The 19,727-nt window shown below is 34.7% G+C and overlaps 1 protein-coding gene across 1 annotated transcript; it reads left to right on the top strand.

Annotated features, from left to right (window-relative positions):
• The first annotated feature begins 9,659 nt into the window (after positions 1 to 9,659).
• On the top strand, positions 9,660 to 13,956 carry LOC110102497 (gamma-glutamyl peptidase 3-like). The gene is made up of 4 exons (XM_020830844.2): positions 9,660 to 10,008; positions 12,171 to 12,326; positions 12,805 to 12,972; positions 13,655 to 13,956. Exons 1-4 carry the CDS (start codon positions 9,697 to 9,699, stop codon positions 13,760 to 13,762), a joined length of 744 nt encoding a protein of 247 aa, XP_020686503.1. The 5' UTR covers positions 9,660 to 9,696; the 3' UTR covers positions 13,763 to 13,956.
• The last annotated feature ends 5,771 nt before the right edge of the window (positions 13,957 to 19,727 follow it).

Below are 19,727 nucleotides of genomic sequence, written 5' to 3'. Positions count from 1 at the left end.
TCAATTACCCGCGGCACTCTCCGGCGGTATAGATGACTTATCCGGCGGTTTTAAAAGTTCCTAGCGGTTTGTAAACAGCCGGTACTAACCACATAGGAAACGAATTGCGGCGGCTAGAGCAGCCGGTAAATTTGGGCGGTCAAAACGCCGGCGATGGCCCGGTAATTACCGGCGTCTTACCGGCCATATAAAACGCATGTATAATTAAATCTCTACTTTGGTTTGGTTATCCAATCATACTCAAGTTGAAAAGCCACTTGTTTTAAGATAACTCTAATTTAGTGAGCTCAATTCTACTTTTTTTTTTCTCTCATCAAGCAATTGGCTTCTTTCCGACCATAGGAAATCTTCTTTCAGACTTGTTTTTTTGTTCTCAATTTACTATTTTTAACTGTTGTACACTAGAAAATTGTTAGGTGTTAATGAGTAACAAGATAGTTATAGAGTGAGAATAAATGAATATCTATATCACAATTTTGCCCATACTCGAAATTATCTCTCTACCTTGTGTTGTCTCACAATAGCTTCACATAGATGTCTCTATGACTGTTTATAGCTTTATACTAGTGTAGTGTCAGATACCAGAAGTTGCATAGAGCATGCATATAACTTACTTTTTGTGGGATTGATGAGTGATTTAGGCTTCTTTTGGGACAGCTTTCTTACTACTTTTTAAAACAATTTTTTAGTACAATTTTTTTTTTGGATGAAAGCTGTTTTAAAAAGCAATAAGAAAGTTATCACAAACGAAGCCTTAATCACAAATAAGATTACAATTTTAGAGGTTAGTGTGCTTCAAAGGTGGGTCTTTTGGTTGGAGAGAAAGCACTCTATCAACTTCTATCATTGAAGTCAATATTGGATTAAATTGGATAAAAAACAATCACACAATCAATTGAATAACATAGTTTAGTGAAATGAATAGAAGTACAAGGAAACAATATTTTTTGTACAAATATCAATGTATCATTACATTTTGAGTATGTCTCTCCATTGCGTAAGTTATTTTTGATATTCACCATCAATAATTGACCTAATGTCATTTGCAATAGCAGCTTCAATCCGATCTGAACTCAATTTCTATTTTAATCCATCATACCTTTTGTTTGCTGAGGCCAATAATCCTTTTCTTCAGTCTCCCCATCACCACACACACATTTCAAAATTATCATTGTGTTTTTCTGAGTTCAACTCAGTTCATCCCACTTGATCTTATTGCTCTATGATAGTACTTATTTGATTGTGTGCCCTTACCCCCCAAAAAGTGATTATTACGTGCGGAGTACGGACATCGGGAATCGTTCGGTTTTGTGACTGTGAACAGTAAAAACGTAATAAAAAGCGTATGGGTGAGCAATAAAAGTGCAGTGATGAACAATAACTGTGTTTTTATTGTTTACAGTTATAAAACTGAACGGTTTTCTGTGTCTGGACTCCACACGTAATAATCTCTCCACTTTTTTTGCTTATTTATATTTGAATGTTTTAGCTCTTTTGTTGCTGTAAATTCTTGTTGAATTCTCTCTTATTTGCTTTTCATCCATCTTTAATTGACTATTATTATGACTTGACCAATCTTTGCTTTGCAAATTCTCACATTTTGGGCTTATTGTATTAGGAGACAAAGAAATATCAGCAGCACCCGACATAAAAACACCAGCATCACCCTTAGCACCAGGGGAAACAGTCGGAGGCTCAACAGAAGGTAAACCATCGTTCCCAGTCGCAATGTTAGAATTCTCACATCCCATAACTTTCTCACAAGAAGAATCAATAACATTTTCCGTATCGATTAAGCATTCAACAACATTCCGAACACCCTTACTCCCTCCCTCCCCCAACGAAGAAGAAGGAAAAAGATTAGGATGGAGAATGGTGCAAGTTGTTTCTGATTTGCTAATATTGACACTCCTGGGTTTTTGCTCTACAACCAATTATTATTTGATCAATATTTTTTCCCTAGATTATATGCATGTCACTAATTTATTTATAGAGTATCACTTTTTTTTTGTTCATTAATCATACAAAATTGATTTCAAATGCTCTCTCAGATAGAAATTGAGATACAAAATTGTTCCTAATTTAGTCACTCAATTATATAAAATTGATCTCAAATTAGCCTTTAAGAAATCATTTGGGATCAATTTTATTCAGTTAGGAGAATAAATTAAAGAAATGTGATGATTAAATTAATCATATATAAGTAGCTGATTAAACTATTTTACACTTTTTCTCCTTTTTTTTATTGCATGTTTGTTTGATTTAGTCATGTTGCCATTTCTTCTTGATTTTAATTTTTGGGGCAACTGGGTGGAGTTTGATCTCTATCATTTATCAGGGTTCATAATCCTTCTTTTGAAATCATCTTAAGGTAGAGTTTGAAAAAAAAAAAAAAAATACCATCAATATATGATATATAGCTTTACCCTTAGAGATAAAATACAAAACAAGTATATATATGAAAAGGTTTTGAGTAGCTCTAGTGGCAAATAAGATTAGAGATTGTCGTCTTAGATGATTTGATCAAGGGGTGTCATTTTTTGACACGACTAGAACCCAACCCGGAAGAATTCGGGTTAGGGTCAACCTGGACCAGAAACGGGTCGGGTTCGGGTTCAACAAATCAACTCGTTTTAAAAATCGGGTCGGGTTCTGGTTGACCTAGCAACCCGAAAATGATCCGAAAACTCCTATTTGACTTGGAAACCCAACATTGACCCATTTTTTTACCCGATTTTGACCCGAAAATTGAATATTGACCCGATTTTTGACCCAAAACTAGCAATTTTAGGTCAACTTCTGGTCATTCGTGTCAGGTTGGGTTGACCCGGACTCGAATCGGGTCGGGTTCGGGTTGACCCGAACAGTGCCGAGTCAGTTCCGGGTTCGACCCGAACTAGACTCGTTGACCCGAATTGATACCCCTAATTTGATCACATAAAATGTCGTCCTTCTAATAACATGGTAAGGAGAATAAATGTATTAGATTTAACTTATGTTGAAAAAGGTTGAGGTAGACTTAAAAATATTTGGCTGGAAAGTATTAGAAATAATCTTTTTTATTAGATTTAAAGAGAATTTAGCTCTTAAAAAGTATTCATATAGCAGGTCCCATGTAGCGGGATAAAGATTTGATGTTGTTGTTGCCCCATCAATATATGATAAAGTTAAAAATCATTGCTATTTTTAAGATTGATTTATGAATACTCATTATTTATTTATTATTAAGTATTATTTGAGATGTTAAATTTAATATGCTTAATTTTTTTTTTTGTTTTTTCTTCTTTTTTGTTCTTTTTAATTGAATTCTTTAAATATCGAAGTATAAATTAATAAATATAATGTAAATTATATCAAAATATAATTTTTTTTTTCATTTGAACACAATAAATTGGTGCTGACCTTTATTCGGAAGGTTTTCGAAAATAGTTTTTTTCTATTTTCCACACAGCTTTATCTTTTTCATCAATAATAGAAAAATATTAATTAAAATATTAATCAGTGAGGACCGATATTATATAATTGAGTTCGGCATTTATTTTCGGAGTTGCGAACTGCTTATTTTAAAGAAAAATTTGTTCTGAAATCTGAATTCGGTCCCCCATACAAATATATCAGCACATGAAACAATTAACTCTGTGGGCTGCTTTCTTCTGAATTGTTTTTTTGAAAATGGGGTATCTATTCGCTGCCACTCTTACTTCAAAGGGAGCGTTTGACGGCATAACTAATACTTCGGCGGAATCTAGCGAGGTCAACACCAGCATCGGGCCCACACTTGTTTTACCCTATTGAAGAGGCGAGGCCGTAGTAGAGGGGATTCGAATACGGGATGGGAGTATCCGATCGTGCTTAGCTTTATTTCGGATGAGACTTAGTTTATGGTTGGAAAAATATCTCTGAATATAATGCTATATTGTTCCAAACAATCCTTAGAAATTTATTTTGGATTCTATTTTTTATGTGAACCAATTACAATTTGGAGAGTATTATTTATTTTTATTTAAAATAAGTTTTTATTAAATTAATATGTTGCATGAGTTTATTTTTTTAATGTTTGTGTTAAATTTTTAATGAAAATAATATGATTTTTATATTTGGATTTTTATTTGATAGATGGAAATTTTAGGGGGTACCAAAGGCTATGTATTATGACATATTATTGTAAATTCAAAAATAAAAAAAATTCATATACATTTTTTTTTTACATCTTGAAAGTTTTTTTTTTTTTTTAATATAAGAATGATGAAGATATTTATTATAAAATTAATATTTATATATAATTAACTGAAAAATCATCATAAAAATGAAATTAAGATCTCTTCTACTACATATAATAATTTTATAGACTATAAATTCAAGAAATTATTTATTATCAAATTTAGAATAAAAAAATTAAAATATTAATGCATACATTATTTTTATAAACTATTTTACAAATTCTTAATATGCCTTATAAGAAAAATTTCATAACTGTAAGATCTTTTAGTATGCTGGAAAAAGCAGATTATTTCATTACAAATTTTTCTTATGCCCCGAATTTGGGTCTACTAGGGGTGTAAATGAGTTAAGTATCTGCCTAATCGAGCTAAACTTATTTAGTTCTTTTTGAGCTCAAGCTCGACTCTAGCTCATTTAGTAAGTCCGAGCTCGACTCGTTAAAAAATTTACAGGCACAAGATTGGGTTGATTGCTAGAGTTCATTTTGAAAGCTTGAGTTTGACATGTTTGTTGAGCTCGATTTTTTAATTCTAAATTAAAATATTTTCTTTTTTGAGAATTTTATTTTTTGATCGGCTTCCGCGCGATTGTCTGATGATGGTCGGGCTAAAGTTTGGTGGTGACCGGCGGTCGGGTGGAAGTTCGGCGGCGATCGGAGACTGGGCAGTGGTCCGACGAAGATCGGGCAGTGGTCCGACGAAGACCGGCGGCCGGGTGGTAGTTCGGCGATAGTCCCACGATAGTCGATGTGGGTTCGTCAGCAATGGTGCATGAGCTCTTGAAGTCTCAGATTTCTCTCCAATCTATAACCCAATTGTCCCATTTATGTAGAGAGTGATGGTCTATTTATAAATTTTCATGAGTGGCACACCCCGTAAATATATAGAAGATTTGAGGCAGGTTCGGAGTGCTCCATCAGATGGTTCGTATTGTTACCCCTGATCATAGAGAGTTTTCCAATAGGCTCGTTGGATTTGACTCGTCGAGTTGCTCAATTTGATTATAAGCATGTCATATTTGAATATCATTTTGTCATCCAAATAATGCTTTGATCCTTTCAAATGTGATTCAGGCCCCCGATTATGACCCATTTGGGCTCGGGTTCGACCGATTTTAGTGTCGTTGGGTTAGTCTCTTTGAGACATTCAATTTGACTATAAGTTTGCTAAAATTAGAATTCAGATGATCCTGAATTTAATTTTAAAAGTTTTCAACTTAAATATATATCGAGATTCGTGCTCGACCAAAGCAATTTTCGGTGATGTGTCGAAGCTATAATATTTTATTTTTGCAATCCTATTAAATTCATTTTAATAGAATCTATGTCGAGGTAAATGAGTATTATTATAATTGTTTTTATTGATAATATTTTAATTCATGCATGTGAGTAAAAAATATATGTATATTTTTATAAGATTTATTTTTGTTTTTACATTTGTATTAATGTGCACATTGTACTCGTGTAGTTTTTATAATAATTAAAACATCACATGTCAAATTCCTAAAATTATAGCACATTATTTTTACCTAAATTTTTTATTTTCATTTTTAAGTTCTATTTTAAATAACTTTAATTATCAATAATAATCTTTTTTAGAAGAAAATAATTTCAGATGTTATTATTCTCTTAAGAAAATATAAAAATAATTAGAAGATTAGAAAACACAGATTTAGTATAAATATTTTTTTTTGGGGGGAAATTTAGGGCCGAGCCCTTTATATTAAAGAAAGCAAGGAAGTACAATGAGAAAAAAAAAAAGATAAAAATTTTGAAAACAAAAACCACTATTCAATTCAAAATGATGCACGATCAAAACAAAAAGAATTTATCTCATCAGGATTTTATATCATAGTTGAATATCTCCTCAACCCAGGCGGCCTCAAGGCCATATAGATAAAGAGAAGATGACACAAGGACCTCCAGTGACGGCAACGAAATCCAAGACGCCGTATCAATCCCATCGATAAACTTGTTTGCCTGCAGAACCAACCAAAGAAATCCTCCAACATGTTGGCATCAATCATCATCGTCCATACATCAAATCATCCACAAAAAACACGAAAACCCAGCTCAATAAAGAATCTTTAGAAAATTTTTTTGAAGCTCCTCATAATTTTTCCATTTCATGACTCTAAGTTTGATACCAACCAAAGAAATCCTCCAACATGTTGGCATCAATCATCATCGTCCATACATCAAATCATCCACAAAAACATGAAAACCCAACTCAATAAAGAATCTTTGTAAATTTTTTTTGAAGCTCCTCATAATTTTTCCGTTTCATGACTTTAAGTTTGATAGCATTTCTGGCCGAAGATCTTAGAGTCAAGGGAGAGGCCCACTTGCCAGTGAAACACCTTTTATTTCTTTCAATCCAAAGAAAGTAAACAAAGGAAGAAATAACAAAGTAAATTTATTTTTTTAACATTGTTACTAAATCCTTGTATAAGATCAAAATGCTCCAATAATTGCAATAAAGTTGGCCTCATAAACAAACTTATCCATATGCGGAAGTAGATTAGAGATTACCGAAAATGAGAAATTACATTAAAAAAATAAGTGATTATGATTATACGCCGCATTAAGGCAAAAAATGCATGAGGAATTAATGTCAATATTCCTCATTAATAGCAAATTAACCGATTTTAATCTCTCCATAATTGTCATTCAAGTAGAAAGCGAAAATGAAATAATGAATAGCATGCCTTTTATACTAAATAAATTTATGCCAAACCACCTATGGTAAGAACTCATAATAGCTAGCCATGTATAAAGGATGAGTCAGATTTGGTAATCCTTTCTAGACAACCGTCGGATGCTTACCAATTGGAATGTTTTTTATTTCATCCAAAACAGTCCTAGGCAGGTCATTAAAGAGCCGGGTCATTTGAAACATATGGAGGATTTATAAATTCTGAAATGGCTTCACTAGTACACCATGGATCCCAGTAAATTGATAAGTTATTGTTAGCAGAGATGTGTAAGGAAATCTTATTCTTAATTTTGCAGGCAACTGAACATATGAGCTTCCACATTTTAGATGCTTGAATAGGGAGAGGATTCCATGGGGAAGAGATTTTCCCTCTATACCATGGTGCTAAACCATTTTCTTGGGACAAAATTCTCCAAATAAGAGAACAAGTGAAACTGTGATAAAAAGCATCAATCGAAGGTAAACCAAAACCTCGAGCAATTTTTGGTGTACAAATCGTGGACCAGGTAAAGTGTGCAATTTCTTGTCATTAGTTTTGCCATGCAACAAAAATACGAGTAATAATAAAATCTCTAGAAACCGAGTCAAAAGCTCTTAGAATATCAAATTTAACACATAAAAGATTTCTAGACTTTTTGAAATCCTTCATAATTTTAGTAGCTAGGATAATGTTATCAGAAGAGCAACGATTATGAAGAAAACCGACTTGGCTTTCATTAATTATGGAAGGTAAAACCTTTTTTAGTTTGTTAGTAAGGAGCTTAGCCACAATCTTATTTAAAACATTACAAAGAGAAATATGCATGTAATTTGAAATAGTAGTAGCATGATAATGTTTAGAAATTAAGGTTATGATTAACCCGTTTAGGGAAGTGCCCAGAATAAAAAAAAAAAAAAAATCTTAACAACATTGCATACTTTAATCCCTACAATATCCCAATTGTTTTTATAAAATTCAACAGTAAAACCTTCAGTGCATGGAGTGGAGGTTGAGGTTAAAGAGAAAACTACAGCTTGGATGTCCTCATTTGTGAATGGGGCAACCAAATAGTTAGCAAAGTCACGAGGAAGTAAATTTCCGATATGATAATCCCAATGGTTAGCATTGGGTGGTGCAGAAGTATTAAAAAGTTTGCTGAAATGATTAATAAGAGCTCGAGCAATGTCTTTATGATTGCAGAAACAACTTTCATGATCAAAAAACACTTTTAAAGTGTTAATGTTTTTACTACTTCTGATTTTAGCATAAAGTAACCTAAGATCCTCTTTCCTAGTTCTAATTTTAGCATAATAGCACTGCATATTTCCTCTTCGCTTCCTTTAGTTAGATTAGTATTGGTGGAAGAAGAAGGAGAGGAGATTTGAGAGAGCATTGGTAAGAAAAGACCATTTTGATGGTCTTATAAGGCAGGGGAAGTGGTTGGGCCCACTTTGGAGGATATTTGCCATTTACTGAGTGACTTTTTTTTAATTAGTTAAGGCTAATGAAAAAATCTTATATTTAATGATTTGTGCTATAAGAGGAAAAATATATTGAGTAATGACCAGTTTCAGTTTCAAAATTTGTAGATTTGTTAGTATATATAATAATTAAATTTTTTATTGAATTTATGAAAAAGTAAATTAAATGGATGTGAAATTTATGTTAATCAAAGATTTGATTAGGGTATTCTAATATAATACTTTTAATATTATAATCATTATTTACTAAGAAAAAAAATTGTCTTAGGATATTTTTTATTAATTTTTTTATTTTTTGAAAGCATTAAGTTTTTTTATTTGAATGTAATAGATATTTAAATTGATTTATTTGTACTTATGAAAATCATAATGACTTTAAAATGAAAAAAAAAAATTATGTCAAAATATAATGATGCATTCAAAATCTATGCTGAGATTTGTGCAATTCAATATATCATATATATGACTAATTTAAACATAAATTACATAATATTAATATATTTTTATAAGAATATTCTAACATAAACTTTTTAAATATCTACTAAACTACAATTTTAGTATAAATATTGATTATTAGTTAACATTAACAATGAATGTTATCTGCTGTTTAATTATGATATTTACTTCTTAGTTAAGAAGATAAATTTGTGAATAAAACGTGCCTCCGGTATATGATAAGTACAGCATTTCAAATAAAAATAAATAAATAATATCAATAAATATATAAACTGAATCAAATCAATTAATATCTTATCAGTTATTAATTCTAAATCCAAAATAAGGAACAAATTGAATGATTCAGTTTGATTCCATTCCATTTTTATCATTTCTTCGATTGTTTTACAAATCTGACACTCCGAGGGTTCAATGCGCAATAATTAATTCTTGTCAATTTTCAGTTTTAGATGTTCCCGATCGGAGATACTCTGTATCCTAAATCTGGCCCGCGCACCCACAATCTCACCCGCCTCCATCGGTTTCTGATTGGTCGCAAAACACGGTCACGTTAATATTAATAAATATAAGAGTTTTTTTTTATATAAACAAATCTAGAATTTTTGAAACTTGTCATTAATCTATATATTTTTCCCCTTATAGCACAAATAATTAAATATAAGATTTTTTTATTAACCTTAATTCATTAAAAAAAGTCACTCACTTAGTCAATGACAAATCTCCTTCAAAGTGGGCCCAACCCCTTCCCCTGCCTTATAAGACCATCAGAATGGCCTCTTCTTACCAATTCTCTTTCAAATCTCCTCTCCTTCGTCTTCTTCTTCCACCAATACTAATCTAACTAATGGAAACGAAGAGGAAATATGCAGTGCTGTTATGTGCAGAGGATTCCGAGTACGTGAAGAATGAATACGGAGGATATCTGAAGGTCTTCATGGGATTATTAGAGGAAGAAGGAGAAGAATGGGAAGCTTACCGGGTGGCGAGGGGAGAGTTTCCGGCCGACGGCGATGTGGAGAGCTACGACGGCTTCGTTATCAGTGGAAGCTGCAGCGACGCTCATGGCGATGAGGATTGGATCAAGAAGCTTATAGAGTTTGTGAGAAGGCTGAATGCTCGTAAGAAGAAGCTATTGGGTGTTTGCTTTGGTCATCAGGTTCTGTTCTCAATCTCTCTGTTTCTTTCTGTTCTTCTATTGATAAAAAGAGAATGTTTTTGGATGGTTTGGAGAGTAAGAAGTTAGCCATCAGCATCACATTTTGTTATTTCATTCACATGTGAGCAAAGGCGCATCCTCACCACCTACATTAAAAATTGAACTTTTGAAATTTTCATGAATGTTAGTAGATTTTGGATGAATGTTAGTAGACTTTGGATGTTGTTGATAGGAGAAATTACGAGCTATTATTCTGTGCGGGCACCGGACGGTTCTCCTGCCTGGTTAAGCGCTTGGTACCGAACGGTATCAAGGGCGGGTATTGAGCTCGGTATCGAGCACGGTATATATTTGGGGTGACGTGGCACATTTTTATTGGTCTTCGGATGCCCTCTGGACTCCACACAGAATAATAAAACTCGTGTATTTGATGTGCGTGTGAGTTTACCTTAGGCTTTGTTTGGGACGGCTTTTTTCAAAGCAGCTTTTTCTTGTACAAAAATGTATAAAACTAAAACTAAGAAAACTGTCCCAAACAAAACTTTAATATACTATCTAATTAATTGACATTCACATAGAAGAAGTAATGCAGTTACATTATTCTTATTATTATTAGAAATAAATAATACTGCTGAATCAGGACGTAACTGTTAATAACTTAAATGAAAAAAAGAAAATTTCTACACGAAACTTAACTGAAAGCTGAAAAATAATTTAATAAAGTCGAAGGTTATCGTGTTCATTACAATAATGTCACTATTGCTTTTATTGAATCACTTTGCAATGTCTTTAAGGGGTTCATGAACCATGGCTGGAGGTTTTTTTATATCATGAAATTTATAATTTATATTAGAATTAGGAATATTAATTAAATAAATTTATGCCATTTGGACAATTGGAAAAAACATGGAAGAAATGGATCATGAACATGAAAAAGGTTGGCCCCTCTTATAAGTTAAAAAAATTAAATTAGAGGATAAAATTGTTAGAATAATTTAGATAATATTATAATTGTGTGCTAAATAATTGTGGGTCGGGTCTGGGTTAGAAATGTAGATCCGTTTGTAAAATCGGGGTGTGTTTGGGTTGACTCGTTTAGACCCGGGTCAACTTGGATTCAACCCGAACCCAACATATCAATCTGTTTTGATATCCATATTTTTACCTTTTAGTGTAAAAATTTATAGTTAAAAAATTTTTCGTACTAAAAAGTTGTTTTGAAAAATAGGAAGAAAGTTGCCCCAAACGAAATCTTATGGTGATAGAAAGTAGTTTTTATGTCCTAATTTTTCATATATATAATCATATCTTAATTTTTTATTTGATAATTTTTTTTCTTTCTTGTTTTTTCAAAGATAATAATTTTTAATATAAAACAATAACCTCTTTTAGGGATGTAAATAATTTGATTTCAAGTTGATTTCATCCTAGTTTAGGATAGACTTTAAGATTATTGGGTTTAATTTAGTCGAGTCGAATATCTGTCTAATTGATCTAAGTTTATTTAATTCTTACTAAACTAAAGCTTGACTTGAGCTCATTTTCTAAGCTCGAGCACGACTCGCTAAAAAATTATAGGCTTTAGCTCGACTCTATTGCTCAAGTTCGTTTGAAAGCTGGAGTTTGACTGTATTGTTAAGCTTAATTTCTTAGTTTTAATTTAAAATTAGTATTTTATTTTTTAGAATTTTTATTTTCAATACTAATTTAAATTTCTTATTCTAAGCTCGCTAAAAAATTTGTATTTAATTTTTAATTTCTTATTCTCAGCTCTAGCACGACTCGCTAAAAAATTTAAAGGTTAAGATATATTATATAATACTAATTTAAATTAATTTTTAAATATATTTTAAATTAATCAAGTAGGTCAACAAGCTTACAAATAGAGTCAAATGAGCTCAAAAACTCCTATATAGACTTGAGCTTGAACATTTGATTCGATAAACTCGACTCGTGAACTCATTAACCAATCACAATAAGTACTCATAAACTTATTTTTAAAATCGAAGCCCATTGGAGCAAAAATTAATTTGATTAATTTTTTTTTTTATTATTTCATTATTTCACATGTTTTTTATTGTGTACCAATGCCCTATAAAATGATATAAATTATTATTGTTTTCAATTGTTAAATGTAGCTCTTTTTGATGCTGCATTGTCAGATAATTGGCAGAGCATTGGGAGGCAACACAGGAAGAGCATTCAAAGGATGGGATATAGGGGTGACTCCCCTTCATCTCTCTTCTTCATTGAACAAGTTCTTCTCTCCACTCGATGTCCCCCCTCAGCTTTCTGTGATTGAATGCCATCGTGATGAGGTTGGTGATAAATAAGAGAGCATATATTTACGTCTAATGGCACTACAGGAAAATCACTCATTACCGATGGTTATTTTCGGCGGTTTTGTAAAACAACAGTGGCTTTTCGGTGGTTCAAAAACCGCCGGCAAAAACGGCGCCGTAAACCGCCGTTATTACGAGCGGTTAAACCGCCGTTGTTACCGGCGGCTGGAAAACCGCCGGTCCAGACCGCCGGTAAGCGATGAATTTCTTGTAGTGTGGTGAGAATTAAGGTTCCGTTTGGGACAGCTTTTGATTAATATTTTTTCACGATATTGACAAGTTTTTAAACTAAAAGGTTGTTGCATAAAGTAATAAAAAAGTTGTCATAAACGAAGTCTGGATAGCTTTCTTATTACTTCTTAAAGCAGCTATACTACAAAGCTGGTTAAAGAAACAGTAAGAAAGTTGTCCAAAACAAAGCCTAACTTTGTAACGTTTGAATTATGTTGCTTAGGTGTTGGAGTTGCCACCATTTGTAGAAGTATTGGCTCGATCGGAGAAGACGGGGATTGAGATGTTTAAGTGTGATGATCATATTATGGGAATTCAAGGCCATCCTGAGTACACCAAAGGCATCCTTTTGCACCTTGTTGATCGCCTTCTTGATTCCAATCTCATTGAGGTGAGTTCTTGCTCCTTAATCAATAGATATAGAAAGCTGTCATAAACGAAGATTCAGGCTTCGTTTAGAACGGTTTTTTATCATTTCTTAAAGCAGCTTTTTAGTATAAAAATTAATTTTTTTCTACTAGCTTTAAGAAGCAGTAAGAAAGCTGGCCCAAACGACCCCTCAATCTCTCTTTATATCTCATAGGAAGAAGTTTTGAGTTGTGACGGGTTTCAAAATCGTTAGATATGCTTTGAGATGAGTGTGATACATAAAAAATCAAATAAAATATGTATTACACTTATCTTAACACAATTTCTACTTGTTTTGAGATCTGTCATGATAAAAATTTTGATCTAAATATTCTCAATTTTTTTTTTTCATGTTTTATATTAATGAGAATATGGCTAATAAAAGTGAGTATTTCTAAACGGAATAGCTCGTGAAATTATTTTTTGCGAACGCCGAACGCCGTTCGGAGACCAATCATAATGTGTCACGTCACCCCCCTGCTCAGTACCCGGCTCGATAATGCTCGGTACCGCAGCTCGGTACCATTAATGAGGCACATTCTGATTGATCTTCGGGCGGTGAACTCCGTTCTGGCACTGCACAAAATAATCTCTTCCCCAAATCTTTGTAATTGAAAACAAAACTCTGTAATGAAATGAGACTAATTCAACATTATTTGATGCAGAAATCCCATGCTGAAAATGTGAAGAAGGAATTGAATGAGAGAGAGCCAGACAGAGAAGCTTGGGAGAGGTTGTGCAGAGTCTTCTTGAAGGGAAAGCTGTCTCAATAAACAAAGTTGTGATTTAGCAGATGTTGGAGATTAGAAGTCTTTGAAGTTTTTATATAAGGAAAAATATATTAATTAATGGCTATGGTAATCTGTATTAGCTTAATTGTCCTACAAATGATCAGTTATCGCAAGGTAAATTAAGGTCTTATGCAACTAATGAAAGTCTAGAGCTTATTCGAAAGATTTGATCAAAATATTTCCAAGGATTCATTTGGGAGAGTTTTTTACCACTATTTTTTTGCTATTCTTTAAAAAAATTTGTGCTAAAAATCTATTTTAGAAAGCAGTAAAAGATTGTCCCAAACGAAACTTAAATTTAATATCTATTTGAGACTGCTGTAGCTTCATGTAAAAGTTGTTATAAAGTTGTATGAAAATTATCTTTTTCGTAAGTTACTGTAAAAAAATAGCTTTCCAATACATAATTTATTTTTAATACAACAAAAAAATAATAACTAAATATAAAATGTGCTTGTAGTATGAAAAATAAGGCATTAAGAAAGTTGTTCGAAAAAGACTTATTCAGCGATTAAATATATGGATGTCATTTATTTGTTGATTGATTTTATGCAAAAGTTGGTTTGATATCCATTCATATTAAAAGAAGACAATTGATAAATATTAAAGCTTTTTTTGGGATGCTTTTTTAGTGCTTTGTAAAGTTGTTTTTCAGTACAAAAATCTCTTGAAACTAGAAAAAAATACTGTCCCAAACAAAATTGAAATATTTACTAAATTATCTTCATAATGGAGGTTTATATGTAGACATATAGATAAAAAAAAAATGAAGTACTAATGAAATAAATAAAAGAGAACAAACCAACATGCTAAGTTGGGCACCATAATCAGATTTTTCCTTGAGTATCTTTTTGGTTTAGAGACAAGTTTTGTTTTAGTTATATGTGGACTTTGCTTTTAGCATTGAAATTGATTGAAGCACATAGTTATGTGTGGACAAACATTTTGGAAAGAAGTCTCTTAGTATTTTAGGACTAAAAGTAATCATGTAAAGTGTGAAGAAGACTTTGATAACTCGTATTATACAAAGGTTAATACCTAAAAGTACCTCCAATTTAGGCTTCGTTTGGGACGACTTTTTTACTGCTTCTTAAAACAGCTTTTTAGTACAAAACTTTTAATTTTTGTACTAGAAAGCAACTTTAATAAACAATAAGAAAGCCGTCCCAAACGAAACGTTAATGTCTATTTATATAATTGTCTCATGTTTGAGTTAATTTGTCGTCAATTCATTTAGAATTTGGGCGACTATTTTAGATCAAAGATGTGTCAAAGAGAATGTTATGAAGTTGGCAAACTCAAATATTTTTGAGATTATGAATCATGAATTAGAACACACTCTCACTTTGAATGTTAGATCGAATGACTACTTAAAGGCTCAACCTTGACTTAGTAGGCATAAGTGTAATTGATGTGGAGTGAGAAGTCATAATCAAGTTACCCATCACTTTCATAAAATTTTTATTTTACTATTTTTGTTATAGTATAATATTATAATTGCTTTCATTTGATATAGTTTGTCACTTAATAATTTATGCAATGATATATTTTTTGTCATTATGACGTGTTATAACTATTAGACTGAACTCTAATATTGATATGTCACCAAAGATTCATCTTGATTGGGGCACAAATCTCGATGTAAATATGAGATTGAGATTTTAAAAATTAAAATTGGGATTTCAACAAGCTTATAATCAAATTGAATGCACCAAAGAGATGAACCCAATGACATAAAATTTGATCAAATCCAAGCCAAAATGAGTCCAATCAAAGGTCCAAAGTATATTTGGAACCTTAAGAGCATTAATTTGACTACCAAATGATATTCGAATATGACATGCTTATAGTTGAATTGAGCGACTAGGTGAGATGAATCCAACGAGCCCAAGATCACTCAATTCTAACATCTCTAGGGCATCTAAATGCTTGATAAACACTTTATGATTAAAGGGATCACTATGAGCCATCTGATGGAACACTCCCAACATGCCATTGATCTTCTTCCTATTTATTAGCCACGCCACTCCTATAAAACTATAAATAGTCCCCCATGCTTCACATGAGGGGGAGAAAGAAAAGGAGAAAACTTGGAGAGCTCCCTTGCCATCGGCCATCGTCATATCTCTTCCCGACCACTGACTGTTGCTGGATCTTTGTCCGTTCTCCAACTATTGCTAAAACTCTTCCTGGATTATATTAATGCTAGATCTCCTCCCAAATACCGTCGCTTGTCAACTACGGTCTATCTGATTATCATCACATGACTACAGTCTGTCTGACGTCCATCGCCCGCCAATTACAGTCCTGCCGACCAATATCACTTATGGTTTGTTTGACCACAATCTTCCAGCTATAGTATTTACATCGATCCTTAGTTGTCTATCAACTATAATCTCTTCGACCACCATCTCCAAACTACTATCTCCCCGACCTCCATCGCTCGACCACAGTCCTTCCAACCACGGTTGCCCGACTATGATCTCTCCAACCAATATTGCCTAATTGAGATATTTCTGATATCCGCTGCCCACTGATTACAATCATGTCAATCACTGTCGTCTAACTAAAGTCTCTTCGACCACCATCACCCGACTATAGTATTTTCATCCTTAGTCGCCCGTCGACTACGATCTTTTTTATCATTATCTCCAGACTATGATCTCCCTGACCTCCGTCGTCTGACTACGGTCCTTCCGTCCACTATTGTCCAACTACTATTCTTCCGACCTACATCACTTGTCAACTATGGTCCTACCGATTAAACGAACATGTCAATACCAATTCTTCCAACTCCCACCATGCAATGCCCTCTATATGATGCATATTGGTTACATCAAGCCAAGACCTTCCCCTCAAGGAAGGGCCTCATTTATAATCAACTGTAAACACTAGTGATTTTTCCCAATTTTCACTTTCTCAATTTTCAAGGGTTTACACGTAAAAACTTTGATCTCTTATGAGCGTTGCACCCCTGGCCTACTTATTTATATATTTGCGTGTTAGATATCATACAAAGCTGGACGCTAAACTTTATATATCACTACCACCATGAATATTCCAAGGCACAACAGATATATTATAATTGTTATTTTACACTATGTATTATCTATCTTATAATTTGCAATATCATAGTTATTATGATTGCTCTCTATTGTGTTATATTTATCTTGTTAAACTTTTTTATAACCATATTATATTATAGAAATTATAAATGCACTCGCTCTTTTGCATCTACCTTTTAGTCTACAATGTTAAAGCTATTGGAATACATTGTTATATTTGTCGAAGGTAAATCATGTTTAAACCTTGTTCGAAGAAAACCGAACCTTGTGTGCTCCTTGTTCGAGCATTTTCAAGCTTGATTTGAACAAGGTTCCAATTTGGTTCAAATTCACTTTTTTTTAAGCCAGACTTTAAATAAGTATATCACAGTCAAAATCAAGGATATTATAAGCGCATGTCTTTAGCAAAATTAAAGATATTTTGGTTTGAAATAAGATTTTAGAGTTATTTCTCCAAAAAGAGAAATAGACATAAAATAATTATAGTTGTTGCGTTCTGGAATATTCGCGGCAGTAGAGAAATATATAATTTAACGTTTTAGCATTGTACGAAGATCCAGCACACAAGCATATAAGAGGAGGGTGTAGCATTTATAAAGGACATTAGAGTTTTTACGTGGAAACCCAAGAAAAGGGGGAAAAACCACGAGGCCTGGCACAGTTTGAATGAATCAACTAGTATTTACAATCGATTACAAATGAGGCCCTTCCTTCGGAGAAGGCCTTGACTTGATGTCACAAATGTACATCATATAGAGCGCATTACATGGTGGGAGTTACAATAATCCACATTGACATGTTTATTTGGTCGGCAGGACCATAATCGATAGGATAGAGGTCAGAAAGACCATAGTAGGCAAGAGATCGGGGTCAGAAAGACTATTGTCTAACAATGGAGGTCGAAAGGACCGTAGTCAACAAGATATAGGAGTCCGAAAGACCATAGTTTATAGGAGACCAGGGTCAATAAGACCATTGTCTAGTGATGGAGGTCAGAAGGATCATAGTCGGCAGGAGATAAGGGTTCGAAAGACTGCAATTAACAGGAGACCGGGATCAAAAAGATCGTTGTTGTATGATGGTACTCTGGTAGAACACTGGGCATTAGGGGGAGGCTTGACAGAAGTCTGGGCCTCTAGTGATGGTCATGTAGATGCGGCGGTAGAAGTCCGGACCTCAGATGATGGTCTGACAGAAGTTTGGGCCTCAGGTGGTGGTTTGGTAGAAGTCCGGGCCTCAGGTGGTGGTCTGGCAGAACTCCGGGCCTCAGGTGGTGGTCTGACAGAAATCCGAGCCTTAGGTGGTGGTCCGGCAGAATTTCAGGCCTCAAGTGATGGTCCGGCAGAACTCCAGGCCTCAGGTGGTGGTCCAATAGAAGTCCGGGCCTCAGGTGATGGTCTGGCAGAAGTTCGGGCCTTAGGTGGTGGTCCGGCGGAGCTCATGGCCTTAGGCGGTGGTCCGGCATAATTCAAGACCTCAAGTGGTGGTCCGGGAAAAGCCCGGGCCTCAGGTGGTGGTCTGGCAGAACTTCGGGTCTCAGGTGGTGGTCCAACAGAACTTCGGGCCTCCGGCAGAACTCCGGGGCCTCATATGGTGGTTCGGCGGAACTCAGGACCTCAAGTGTTGGTCCGGTGGAGCTCAGGGCCTTCAGTGGTGGTCCGGTGGAGCTCGGGGCCTCAAGTGGTGGTCCAGCGGAACTCCAGGTGGTGGTTGAGGAGGACTGAGGAGGCAAGAGCGATCTCCGATCTCTCTCTTGCTCTATTGCTTGGAGCTAGGGGTGTTAATTTCGAGTTACTGGTCGGGTTCGGGTCGAACCCGAAACTGACCCGACATTATTCAGGTTCGGGTCGATCTGACCCATTTTTTTAAATGGGTCAATTTTCTAGACCCGAACCCAACCTGCTTCGGGTTCGGGTCAACCCGACTGAACCTGCGGACACGACATGGCCTTGAGACGCAATGTGGCGCGAAACTGCCGTGGATGCCAGCGAGGCGACGACTGACTATGGATGCTGGCGAGGTGGCGACTGATGCTGGACGCGATGAGACATGGCTTCGGGATTCGATACGACCTGACCTCGGGATGCAACGTGACGTGACGCATTTGGGCAAGCGGGCGCCAGGAAGGCAGGGCAGCCGGGAAGCGGGCCGGGTCATCCGGGCAGATGGGTTTGTGTGCATTCCAAGTCATTTTGGGTTATTCCCGGTTTTTAGGTGTGAGACCTCGTTCCCTTACTGTTCCTCTCTGATTTGGATTTTTCCTCTCAGGATCGTCCAGGACGATTGGAAATCGTCCAGGCCGATCAGCACTGTGTCCAGGACGATTGGAAATCGTCCAGGCCGATCGGCACTGTAGAAAATATCGGCCTGAGAATAGTTCTGGGAGTCGTCCAGGCCGATCGTTTTTGGTCTGATCGTCCTGGGACGATCTGGCGATCGGCCGGGCCGATCCGACTAATGATAAATGAAAATCAGATATTTTGAGGAGAGAGAAAGAGAAAGGGAAAAAGAGGAAAACCTGGTTTTGGAGGCCGCGGAGCGCTTTTCGTCCGACGCTGCTGTTGGGAAAAGTGAAGATCTCGTGGTAAGGACTCCGAACCCTATTTCTGTTTTCAAAGATATTGAGTTTTGACCGAGTTATGATTTGTTTTGTGTTTTCGTAGTCGACTTTTCGACGTGATTTGGATTTGGCACAACTTTCACCGCACAACTTTTGATATGTTATAGATATGATTATTGCACACAATTTGACTGTATTCTACGAAGATTTTACCCGTCGGAATTGATTCTACGCGATTTTAATCGAATAGAAAATTATCGGGACTTGATTTGATTTGATTTCTATAGGATAATAGTCTTGTATTGATGTTATAGATATTCTA

The sequence above is a fragment of the Dendrobium catenatum genome, unplaced genomic scaffold, assembly GCF_001605985.2.
Source record: "Dendrobium catenatum unplaced genomic scaffold, ASM160598v2 fragScaff_scaffold_1284, whole genome shotgun sequence".
Lineage (NCBI taxonomy): Eukaryota > Viridiplantae > Streptophyta > Magnoliopsida > Asparagales > Orchidaceae > Dendrobium > Dendrobium catenatum.
This window is presented reverse-complemented; position numbering and strand designations above follow the sequence as displayed.

Excerpts from the sequence above, each read along its gene's own strand:
- LOC110102497 (XM_020830844.2), top strand. The coding sequence starts at position 9,697 with ATGGAAACGAAGAGGAAATATGCAGTGCTGTTATGTGCAGAGGATTCC. Across the intron at positions 12,327-12,804 it reads TTGAATGCCATCGTGATGAG|GTGTTGGAGTTGCCACCATT; the intron begins GTTGGTGATAAA and ends TATGTTGCTTAG. Across the intron at positions 12,973-13,654 it reads TTGATTCCAATCTCATTGAG|AAATCCCATGCTGAAAATGT; the intron begins GTGAGTTCTTGC and ends TATTTGATGCAG.